This window comes from Alosa alosa, chromosome 1, assembly GCF_017589495.1.
Source record: "Alosa alosa isolate M-15738 ecotype Scorff River chromosome 1, AALO_Geno_1.1, whole genome shotgun sequence".
NCBI lineage: Eukaryota > Metazoa > Chordata > Actinopteri > Clupeiformes > Clupeidae > Alosa > Alosa alosa.
In genome coordinates this window covers 1,040,453-1,052,952 of record NC_063189.1, presented here as the reverse complement: position 1 = coordinate 1,052,952, position 12,500 = coordinate 1,040,453, and the positions used below count along the sequence as shown (strand labels likewise).

At 46.6% G+C, this 12,500-nt stretch overlaps 1 protein-coding gene across 1 annotated transcript in view; it reads right to left on the bottom strand.

Moving 5' to 3' along the window:
- Positions 1-12,500, bottom strand: part of LOC125302825 — a 43,108-nt gene that overhangs the window by 16,206 nt on the left and 14,402 nt on the right. The window contains exons 6-9 of the mRNA XM_048256147.1: positions 9,315-9,398; positions 5,295-5,424; positions 4,401-4,514; positions 1,943-2,095 (exon numbers count right to left, since the gene is read on the bottom strand). Coding sequence (XP_048112104.1) covers positions 1,943-2,095; positions 4,401-4,514; positions 5,295-5,424; positions 9,315-9,398 — 481 coding nt within the window. The remainder of the gene's footprint in view (positions 1-1,942; positions 2,096-4,400; positions 4,515-5,294; positions 5,425-9,314; positions 9,399-12,500) is intronic.

The window sequence follows — 12,500 nt, the reverse complement described above, 5'->3', positions numbered from 1 at the left end:
TCTGTGTGTGTGTGTGAGTGACCTGCTGTCTGAAGGTGGTGTGTGTGTGTGTGTGTGTGTGTGTGAGACCTGCTGTGTGAAGTGTGTGTGTGTGTGTGTGTGTGTGTGTGTGAGACCTGTGTGTGTGTGTGTGTGTGTGTGTGTGTGTGTGTGTGAGACCTGTGTGTGTGTGTGTGTGGTGTGTGTGAGACCTGCTGTGTGAAGGTGGTGTGTGTGTGTGTGTGTGTGTGTGTGTGTGTGTGTGTGAAGGTGGTGTGTGTGTGTGTGTGTGTGTGAGACCTGCTGTCTGAAGGTGTGTGTGTGTGTGTGTGTGTGTGTGTGTGAGACCTGCTGTGTGAAGGTGGGTGTGTGTGTGTGTGTGTGTGTGTGTGTGTGTCTGAAGGTGGTGTGTGTGTGTGTGTGTGTGTGTGTGTGTGTGAGACCCTGCTGTCTGTGTGGTGTGTGTGTGTGTGTGTGTGTGTGACCTGCTGTCTGAAGGTGGTGTGTGTGTGTGTGTGTGTGTGAGACCTGCTGTCTGAAGGTGGTGTGTGTGTGTGTGTGTGAGACCTGCTGTCTGAAGGTGGTGTGTGTGTGTGTGTCTGAAGGTGGTGTGTGTGTGTGTGTGTGTGTGTGAGACCTGCTGTCTGAAGGTGGTGTGTGTGTGTGTGTGTGTGAGACCTGCTGTCTGAAGGTGGTGTGTGTGTGTGTGTGTGTGTGTCTGGGTAGGTGGTGTGTGTGTGTGAGACCTGCTGTCTGAAGGTGGTGTGTGTGTGTGTGTGTCTGTCTAAGGTGGTGTGTGTGTGTGTGTGTGTGTGTGTGTGTGTGTGTGTGTGTGTGTGTGAGACCTGCTGTCTGAAGGTGGTGTGTGTGTGTGTGTGTGTGTGTGTGAGACCTGCTGTGTGAAGGTGGTGTGTGTGTGTGTGAGAACCTGCTGTGTGAAGGTGGTGTGTGTGTGTGTGAGACCTGCTGTCTGAAGGTGGTGTGTGTGTGTGTGTGTGTCTGTGTGTGTGTGTGTGTGAGACCTGCTGTGTGAAGGTGGTGTGTGTGTGAGACCTGCTGTCTGAAGGTGGTGTGTGTGTGTGTGAGACCTGCTGTCTGAAGGTGGTGTGTGTGTGTGGTCTGAAGGTGGTGTGTGTGTGTGAGACCTGCTGTGTGAAGGTGGTGTGTGTGTGTCTGAAGGTGGTGTGTGTGTGTGTGTGAGACCTGCTGTCTGAAGGTGGTGTGTGTGTGTGTGAGACCTGCTGTCTGAAGGTGGTGTGTGTGTGTGTGAGACCTGCTGTCTGAAGGTGGTGTGTGTGTGTGTGAGACCTGCTGTCTGAAGGTGTGTGTGTGTGTGTGTGTGAGACCTGCTGTCTGAAGGTGGTGTGTGTGTGTGTGTCTGAAGGTGGTGTGTGTGTGTGTGTGTGTGAGACCTGCTGTCTGAAGGTGGGTGTGTGTGTGTGTGTCTGAAGGTGGTGTGTGTGTGTGTGTGTGAGACCTGCTGTGTCTGAAGGTGGTGTGTGTGTGTGTGTGTGTGTGTGTGTGTGTGAGACCTGCTGTCTGAAGGTGGTGTGTGTGTGTGTGTGTGTGTGGTGGTGTGTGTGTGTGTGAGACCTGCTGTCTGAAGGTGGTGTGTGTAAGTGTGTGTGTGAGAAGGTGGTGTGTGTGTGTGTGTGTGAGACCTGTGTGTGTGTGTGTGTGTGTGTGTGTGTGTGAGACCTACTGTCTAGTGGTGTGTGTGTGTGTGTGTGTGTGTGTGTGTGTGTGTGTGTGTGTGTGTGTGTGTGTGTGAGGCCTGCTGTCTGAAGGTGGTGTGTGTGTGTGTGTGTGTCTGAAGGTGGTGTGTGAGACCTGCTGTCTGAAGGTGGTGTGTGTGTGTGTGTGTCTGAAGGTGGTGTGTGAGACCTGCTGTCTGAAGGTGGTGTGTGTGTGTGTGTGTGTGTGAAGGTGGTGTGTGTGTGTGTCTGAAGGTGGTGTGTGAGACCTGCTGTGTGAAGGTGGTGTGTAGCTCCTCAGCATCCCGTCTCACTTTCTCCGCAGAATCCCCCCACCTCCCCTCCAGCTGACTGCGGTTGCTTAGCAACAGGTGTCGCAGGTACGAGGTAGTGATGCACTGGTAGACTGAGTACACTAGGTCCTGCAGAGGAAATGGATACGTTTTGAATCCTCTCTGAAAAAGAGTGTGTGTGTGTGTGCATGTGTGTGTGAGTGCGTGTGTGTGTGTGTGTGCATGTGTGTGTGTGCGTGTGCGCGTGCGTGTGTGTGACTGTGTGTGTGTGTGACTGTGTATGTGTGTGTGTGTGTGTGTTGACCCAGCCTGTGCGTGTCCTTGTTGTTGACCAGTGGTAAATGAGTAAACAGTGTGTGTGTGCGTGTGTGTGGATGACCCACCCTGTGCGTGTCCTTGTTGTTGACCAGTGGTAAATGAGTAAACAGTGTGTGTGTGTGTGTGTGTGTGTGTGTGTGGATGACCCACCCTGTGCGTGTCCTTGTCGTTGACCAGTGCTAAATGAGTGAACAGTGTGTGCGTGTGTGTGTGGATGACCCACCCTGTGCGTGTCCTTGTCGTTGACCAGTGCTAAATGAGTAAACAGTGTGTGTGTGTGTGTGTGCGTGTGTGCGTGTGTGTGGATGACCCACCCCGTGTCCCTTGTTGTTGAGGCTAAATAGGTAAGCAATTGTGTCCCACGCTGTTGTTGACCAGTGCTAAATGAGTGAACAGTGTGTGTGTGTGTGTGTGTGTGTGTGGATGACCCACCCTGTGCGTGTCCTTGTCGTTGACCAGTGCTAAATGAGTGAACAGTGTGTGTGTGTGTGTGTGTGTGTGTGTGTGTGTGTGTGTGTGTGGATGACCCACCCAGTGCATCTCCTGTCATTACCGATTGACCAGTGCTAAATGAGTGAACAGTGTGTGTGTGTGTGGTGGATGTGGATGACCCACCCTGCGTGTCCCTTGTCGCTGACCAGTGGTAACTGAGTGAACAGTGTGTGTGTGTGGATGACCCACCCTGTGCGTGTCCTTGTCGTTGACCAGTGCTAAATGAGTGAACAGTGTGTGTGTGTGTGTGGATGACCCACCCACCAATGTGTGTCCCAAGGATTGATGCGTGTTGACTGACCGTGCTAAATGAGTGAACAGTGTGTGTGTGTGTGTGGGATGGATGACCCACCCTAATAGTGTCCTTATGGATTGACCAGTGCTAAATGAGTGAACAGTGTGTGTGTGTGTGGATGACCCACCCTGTGCGTGTCCTTGTCGTTGACCAGTGCTAAATGAGTGAACAGTGTGTGTGTGTGTGGATGACCCACCCTGTGCGTGTCCTTGTCGTTGACCAGTGCTAAATGAGTGAACAGTGTGTGTGTGTGTGGATGACCCACCCTGTGCGTGTCCTTGTCGTTGACCGGTGCTAAATGAGTGAACAGTGTGTGTGTGACCAGTGGTAAAATGACGTGTGAACAGTGTGTGTGTGTGTGGATGACCCACCCTGTCGCGTGTCCTTATCGATTGACCAGTGGTAAAATGAGTGAACAGTGTGTGTGTGTGGATGGATGACCTTGTGGGTGGGCTAAATGGCGTGTGTCCTTGTCGTTGACCCACCCTGGTGCTAAATGAGTGAACAGTGAACAGTGTGTGTGTGTGTGATGACCCACCCGCAATGCGGTCCTTGTGGATTGACCGGTGCTAAATGAGTGAACGGTGTATGCGGTGTGTGGATGACCCACCCTGTGCGTGTCCTTGTCGTTGACCGGTGCTAAATGAGTGAACAGTGTGTGTGTGTGTGTGGATGACCCACCCTGTGCGTGTCCTTGTCGTTGACCGGTGCTAAATGAGTGAACAGTGTGCGTGTGTGTGGATGACCACCCGCAATGTGTGATGACCCACCCTGTGTGTTTGTTTGTGTCCTTGTGGATTGACGGTGCTAAATGAGTGAACAGTGTGTGTGTGTGTGGATGACCCACCCTGTGCGTGTCCTTGTCGTTGACCGGTGCTAAATGAGTGAACAGTGTGTGTGTGTGGGATGACCCACCCTGCGGTCCTGTCGCTGGACTGACCCGGTGCTAAATGAGTGAACAGTGTGATGTGTGTGGATGACCCACCCTGTGCGTGTCCTTGTCGTTGACCGGTGCTAAATGAGTGAACAGTGTGCGTGTGTGTGGATGACCCACCCTGTGCGTGTCCTTGTCGTTGACCGGTGCTAAATGAGTGAACAGTGTGTGTGTGTGTGGATGACCCACCCTGTGCGTGTCCTTGTCGTTGACCGGTGCTAAATGAGTGAACGGTGTTATTGGTGTGGATGACCCACCCTGTGCGTGTCCTTGTCGTTGACCGGTGCTAAATGAGTGAACAGTGTGTGTGTGTGTGGATGACCCACCCTGTGCGTGTCCTTGTCGTTGACCGGTGCTAAATGAGTGAACAGTGTGTGTGTGTGTGGATGACCCACCCTGTGCGTGTCCTTGTCGTTGACCAGTGCTAAATGAGTAAACAGCTGTCCAGTCGTGGTCTGGAGCCCTAAATCTCCTTCCCCCGCCGCCTTAAAGTAGGTCTTCAGAGGAGCCTGCTCAGAACACACACACACACACACACACACACAGTCACTCCACAACACACACAATCCACAATAACAACAATCACACACACACACACACACACAGACACAGACACAGACACACACACAACCACAATCACACACACAATTATACACACACTCACCAACAATCACACACACACACACACACACACAATCACACACACAATCCACACACACTCACCAACAATCACACACACACACACACACACACACACACACACACACACACACACACACACACACAATCACACACACAATCATACACACACTCACCAACAATCACACACACACACACACACACACACAGTCACACACACAGTCACAACACACACAATCCACAATAACAACAATCACACACACACACACACACACACACACACGCACACACACGCACACACAGTGACTCCACAACACACACAATCCACAATAACAACAATCACACACACACACACACACACACACACACACACACACACATCAGTCCCATTCAGTCCCAACAGTCCTGTTCGGTTCCTCCAAAATTTCAAACCACTCTCCTTCGAGCACACAGTATGATGTATGTGTGTGTGTGTGTGTGTGTGTGTGAGGTAATGTGTGTGTGTGTGTGTGGTAATGTGTGTCTGTAGGGTCAGCATGTGGAGCTTGTCTGCGTGTAGCTTAATGTGTGCAAAGTGTGTTTATGAGTGTATGCGTGTAGTGTGTGTATGTGTCTGTGTGTGTGTAGTGTGTGTGTGTGTGTTGTCCCACCTCTGTGTTGTGTGTGGCTGTGTGCAGCAGCTGTTGTGTGGCTTGTGCCTCCAGCTCCTTTAAGAGCTTCACAGCAGCAGGAGAAGCAGCATCAGACTGAGCCTCAGATGCTAACTGCACCGCTAGCAGCCTGCAGCAAACACAGGAATGACATTAGCACTGCACTGCTAGCAGCCTGCAGCAAACACAGGAATGACATTAGCACTGCACTGCTAGCAGCCTGCAGCAAACACAAGAATGACATTAGCACTGCACTGCTAGCAGCCTGCAGCAAACACAGGAATGACATTAGCACATTATCATTAGCACACTGTGCATGGATAGCATTAGCACATTATCATTAGCACATTGCTCAGGAATAGCATTAGCACATTATCATTAGCACATTGCGCAGGGATAACATTAGCACATTGTACAGGGATAACATTTGCACATTATCATTAACACACTGTGAAGGGATAGCATTAGAACATTATCATTAGCACAGGAATAACATTAGCACATTATCATTAGCAAAGGGATAGCATTAACACATTATCATTAGCACAGCAACAGTGTCAGACACAACAGTCAGATCATTAGCATAGCAGCACTGTTAGCAGACATCCCAAGTCTCCTGGAAGCTAGTTAACAAGCTAATGAAGCTAATATCCCCCAGTCTACAGGGGAAGTTCCGGGAGTCTCCCACATATTGATAACGGCTCCCTGATGCCCGCAAATCTTCCGGAATCTAAAGTGATCGAGCAAGAGAGAGAGAGGTGGTGTGCGTGTGTCATAACAGAGAGCATTCTGATTGCCCTGTTTTGCTAAGGCTTGTATCTATTTTCTCCCAAACTTAAAGGTGCTCTAAGCGATGCTGGGTAACGTCACTTCTGTTGACTTTCAAACAAAACAGAGAGCTAGCTCACTACTTCTTCCCCCTCCCTCCCGTGCTGCTCCCGTGCAATTGAAACTCTCCTAAACACACATCTCGTGTGTGATTTGTTGGAACAGTATGTTATGTTTTCATGGGCTAGGTTTGCCCAGGTTGTTTTTGTTGCCGTTTTTTGGAGCCTGGGCTGTCTACAGAGATTGTGTTTTTTTACAGTGTATTCAGGACACAGACAGCTAGCGGTTGGTTATGTGATGTTTGCAGTAAGTGACATAAAATGTTTTAGCCTAAAAAATGCATGGCATCACTTAAAGCACCTTTAATTAATAAGTTCAGTGTATCTAGGAACAGGAGCATCATGACAGTCAGTGCCCCCAAAAAAGGAACATTTAAGACCCATTTCACATCAGACTACACAAAAGTGTAACCTTGTCTCATAAGAGTAAAACATAATGATAGTCTTGCACGCTCCACTGTTTGTAACAGTGATAGCACTGCCCTTGGCGGAATAAATGATTGCAAAAGACATGCTGAGGTGAATTTAACAAGTGTCATGTTATTCAGGCCGATACCTGATGGCTAGTTGCCACGGCTACATTAAAAGACCAATCTACCAAAATCTACATATTTTATTATCACAATTTATATCTATAGGCCTTTCGTATTTGGTGTACTGTCCAGAGACTGCCATGGAAAATGTCCACTTCTGAACCCAATTAGCAATTAACAGCCATAGGAAGAGACTCACAGCAGTGTTAGCCACAGGAAGAGACTCACAGCAGTGTTAGCCACAGGAGTAGCCTAACAGCAGTGTTAGCCACAGGAAGAGACTCACAGCAGTGTTAGCCACAGGAGTAGCCTAACAGCAGTGTTAGCCACAGGAGTAGCCTAACAGCAGCGTTAGCCACAGGAAAAGACTCACAGCAGTGTTAGCCACAGGAAAAGACTCACAGCAGTGTTAGCCACAGGAAGAGACTCACAGCAGTGTTAGCCACAGGAGTAGCCTAACAGCAGTGTTAGCCACAGGAGTAGCTGCTCAAGAAAAACGCATAGCACTTGTTTAAATTAAAAGTGTAAGTGTGATGAAGCTGGAATATGAATGCAAGTGTAAATCATCCCGTAGCTTGTTTAGATGAACCACAAGCTTGCTCTCGTGTTCTAGGCAAGCGCCCAGCACTACCGAGACAGCTGCTGCCCTGGTGGTGTCCATGTTCTTTCACCCAAAGACAAACTGGAACGCTAAAAGTGCTACAAGCCAGGCAATTATGTCACGTTCGCGCGTGCAACTTGGGCGGTATGACACAAATGGATAGAGACATTAGCCACAGGAGGAGAGTAGCACTGTTAGCCTCATTAGCATAGCAGCACTGTTAGCCACAGGAAGAGAGTATCATTAGCATTAGCAGCACTGTTAGCCACAGAAGGAAGAGCAATATTAGCCACAGGAGGAGCAAAGACTGTTAGCCACAGGAGGAGAGTCACTGCTAGCATAGCCTCATTAAGCATAGTAGCAGTGTTAGCCACAGAAGGAGACTCATTAGCATAGCAGCAGTGTTAGCCACTGGATTATTCATTAGCATAGTAGCAGTGCTAGCCACAGGAGGAGAGTAGCAGTGTTAGCCACAGAAGGAGACTAATTAGCGTAGCAGCACTGTTAGCCACAGAAAGAGACTCATTAGCATAGCAGCAATGTTAGCCACTGGATTATTCATTAGCATAGTAGCGAGAAGGATTATTCTTAGCATTAGCATAGTAGCAGTGTTAGCACTGCATACACAGAAGGAGACTCATTAGCATAGCAGCGAGTGTGTTAGCCACTGGATTATTCATTAGCATAGTAGCAGTGCTAGCCACAGGAGGAGAGTAGCAGTGTTAGCCACAGAAGGAGACTAATTAAGCGTGCAGCACTGTTAAGGAGAAAGACTCATTAGCATAGCAGCAATGTTAGCCACTGGATTATTCATTAGCATAGTAGCAGTGTTAGCCACTGGATTATTCATTAGCATAGTAGCAGTGCTAGCCACAGGAGGAGAGTAGCACTGCTAGCCACAGAAGGAGACTCATTAGCATAGTAGCAGTGTTAGCCACAGAAGGAGACTCATTAGCATAGCAGCAGTGTTAGCCACTGGATTATTCATTAGCATAGTAGCAATGCTAGCCACAGGAGGAGAGTAGCAGTGTTAGCCACAGAAGGAGACTCATTAGCATAGCAACACTGTTAGCCACAGAAAGAAACTCATTAGCATAGCAACAGTGTTAGCCACTGGATTATTCATTAGCATAGTAGCAGTGCTAGCCACAGGAGGAGAGTAGCACTGTTAGCCACAGAAGGAGACTCATTAGCATAGTAGCACTGTTAGTCACAGAAAGAGATTCATTAGCATAGCAGCAATGTTAGCCACTGGATTATTCATTAGCATAGTAACAGTGTTATCCACTAAATTATTCATTAGCATAGTAGCAGTGTTAGCCACTGGATTATTCATTAACATAGTAGCAGTGCTAGCCACAGGAGGAGACTCATTAGCATAGTAGCAGTGCTAGCCACAGGAAGAGACTCATTAGCATAGTAGCACTGTTAGCCACTAGAATATTCATTAGCATAGTAACAGTGTTAGCCACTGGATTATTCATTAGCATAGTAGCAGTGTTAACCACTAGATTATTCATTAGCATAGTAGCAGTGCTAGCCACAGGAAGAGACTCATTAGCATAGTAGCAGTGCTAGCCACAGGAAGAGACTCATTAGCATAGCAGCAGTGTTAGCCATTGGATTATTCATTAGCATAGTAACAGTGTTAGCTACAGGAAGAGACTCATTAGCATAGCAGCAGTGTGCAGTAAGAGAATTAGCCAAAGACTTCTGTTAGCATCATTAGCATAGCAACAGGTTTAACCATTAATCATTGGCATAGCATCAGTAACAGCATCAGCTTGCAGGTGCAGTTTTACTTATGGAAAGTGCAATGAGACCTACATCCACCGGTCCGGCAGGAGGCTGCGATCTTTGTCTCTGAACAGGTGATCATTAGCACACCTGAGGTTTGCGCAGGTGATCCTTATTAGCGCAGCTCACCTGAGGTCTGCGCAGGTGATCCTTATTAGCACAGCTCACCTGAGCTCTACGCAGGTGATCCTTATTAGCTCACCTGAGCTCTGCACAGGTGTTGCATGTGCTGTACAGGTACTTCAGACCCGTCTGACACAGATGCTTCTTCTCCATGGCTACGTACCTAACAGGAAGAGTAAGAGATGTGAATAGGGTGGACGAACACAAGTGTGTGTGTTTGTGTGTGTGTATATGTCAGTGTGTGTGTGTGGAGTGTGTGTATGTATGTGTGTGTATGTGTGTGATTTGATTGCGGACCTGTGTGTGTGCATATGTGTGTATATGTGTGTGTGTATGTGTGTGTGTGTATATGTGTGTGTATGTGTATGTGAGTGTGTATATATCAGTGTGTGTATATGTGTGTGTGTGTGTGTGTGTATATGTGAGTGTGTGTGTGTATACAGTATGTGAGTGTGTGTGTGTGTGTGTGTGTGTATATGTGAGTGTGTATATATCAGTGTGTGTATATGTGTGTGTGTGTGTGTATGTGAGTGTGTGTGTATACAGTATGTGAGTGTGTGTGTGTGTGCAGTGGGCATAAACAAATGACCACTTCATTAGCGCGATACGCGAAGCTGCGTGAAGCTTTAGTACCACTTTCAGCCACTGTCGTCGCTCTGCCACTGTACATCGCTCTGCCTGCCGTCCCTTAATAATTGTTGCCGAGAGTAATCCCAGCCCTACAATTCAATAACAAAATAAATCATGCATAATTAAACATTACCTCGATTTAGGCTACTTGGGTATGGCTTAAGGCTTGACTACACGGTGGTAACGAAAATCGAAATCGAAATTTGCTGTCTACATTATTGTCAGTGTTGGGGTTAACGCAACTACGCAAATCAAAACAGTGGTGTGATAATTGAGTCAGTAGAGAAATAACTGTTCAGAATTAATCTGTAGCCTTGGGTAGGCTTCTGCAGAAAACAATGTTGTTGCCGATTTAATACTATCTGGCGACGTTTTTAACAGGCTACATAATAGAGGCTTAGACAACTATGACCCACGTTTTGGTTTCATAAATTAATTTGCCCTTCTGTACAATAAACAATTACATCTGCTTTATGCCGCAGAATTACATTCATATTTGGCTGACTGCAGACGCGCCACTTCCCTCCCATATTCCAAGATTAAGATAGTATGAAGTGCTGTTTGTATAGGCTACTATCATAAAAAATAGTTAAAACGAATAGCTATTTGCAATTTGACAAAACACTGGTCCTCATTTTGCGAATCACGAGGACGATATGAGCCTGTTGCATTTAATTAGATGTCCGAGTCACGCAACAATGTTTGAAAACCACTGGCTCGTAATCACAATAATTTAACACACGACAGTTGGATAACCTACTTCATCATGTCCCCATGCCTACATTTTGTGAGTAGCATAGAGATCGTAAAACAATAAAGTATGGCTCTCTACGTTTGGGACATCGAAAACTTATATTTTTAATAGACTACCGTCGAAGATGCTGACTTGCAAAAGGGTCGGGATAACACGTTATCTCCACTATCATCAGTCATGCCCCTTGATCAAAGTGGGGGAATGAAATAAAAGTTTGAGAACCACTGGCTTAACAAGTTACCTACAGTCCAGAACATAGAATCTGTTGCAATATTCTGATGATCGGATGATATCGGCAAATGTTTGTTTTCCAAAGTAAAATTTCACTTCACCATGCACCTTCGACAATACCTGGCCTACCTGGTATCATTACAAACATTATTCTGTGTCCTAAAACTGGCATATGTTATGGCATTGTGTCATGTAAGTTCGTTGCAAAATCTAGAGAAATGTGTGAGGTGGTCAGCGGGGGACAATTGAGACACACATTGGATTGTGTTATTACTTGAACATTCCACACTATCCACAGCTGTGGTAGGCCTATCAGGGCAGGAGGATTACTGTCAGCGCCCAGCTTTATGTAAAATTCTTCAACAGAAGGCCTCGAATGTTGTCTTCTTTGTGGAGCGCTTTGCTTCGCTTCTGTAATTTCGGCTTCATTGAAAATGAGGGCTTCCCTCAATGACCCTCCGAGAATAAATAAAGGTTGAATGAATGAATGAATGCAGGCTTGCCCAAAATAAAGGCATGTGGTTTGCGCAGCCTACAGTAAATAACAGACCCGCCAGAATGTGCGTTATGATGCTTTTTTACGAGCAAGATGTTTTTTGGTACCCTACGCACACTGCATGTTCTTAAATAACAATGATCATCAGTAATATTCGACCATTAATTTGGGTAAATGGGCAAGCGTGACCACCTTGATTGGCTGATTGGCTGATGATTGTAACGCGGGCATGATTCCAAACACCTCCCTTACGATGATGAGTGACAGGTGACAGGTCTCAGAATGCGTGCGCTACACAAGGACGGAAGATGATGAATAACTGGGGCCGTAGGCTATTCACAAAGGCTTTTATCTTACTACTAGGAGTAGGCTACTCCTAAATCGCACTTAAAGATTTTAGATTGGAGTTTTCTCTTAAAAGTTATTCACAAAGCCTTTCAGACAACTCCTAAACTAGGAGTGAGTCTTCGTGGCTATGACAGTTTTCTGACGATTGTAACGCGGGAATTCCAAACACCTCTCTTCCGATGATGACTGACAGGTGACAGGTCGGAGAATGCGTGTCCTACACAAGTAGTGCGAAGGACGGAAGATGATTAATAACTGAATAAAAAGGCCTAGCCTAAATGAATAAAGAGTAAGGCAAAACAAATAGCTTAGTAGCCTAATGAAACATAGGCCTATGGATTGATGCAGTAGCCTACCTTTGCAACATTATTAAATGAATCTGTCACCATATCCCTAGGCTACGTTTGCAAAGAGGAGAACATTTTAATTTCTATTCACAATGAAACGTTACATTTCATTTACATGTTAACAATGAGTAGTTTTGGTTGTTGTTGGTGGCGTTATTGCATCCCTTTTATGAATGCAAAATTGTTCCCTCGCGATTGGAAGCTCCTGTTGCGCATAGGCTATTTCAAAACATCACAACGTCGACTTAAGCTGCCCCAGACTTAGGTGCTACTTTTAGGTCTAAAATGCTTTGTGAATTACTTTTTTGTGAAAAAAATAGGAGTCCTAAAGTTAGGAGTGACACGCCCATTATTTTTAGGAGTTGCTCCTAAATTCGCCAGTTAGGAGCTACTTTTAGCCTTAAAATTCTTTGTGAATACAGCCCCTGAATAAAAATGCCTAGCCTAAATGAATCAAGG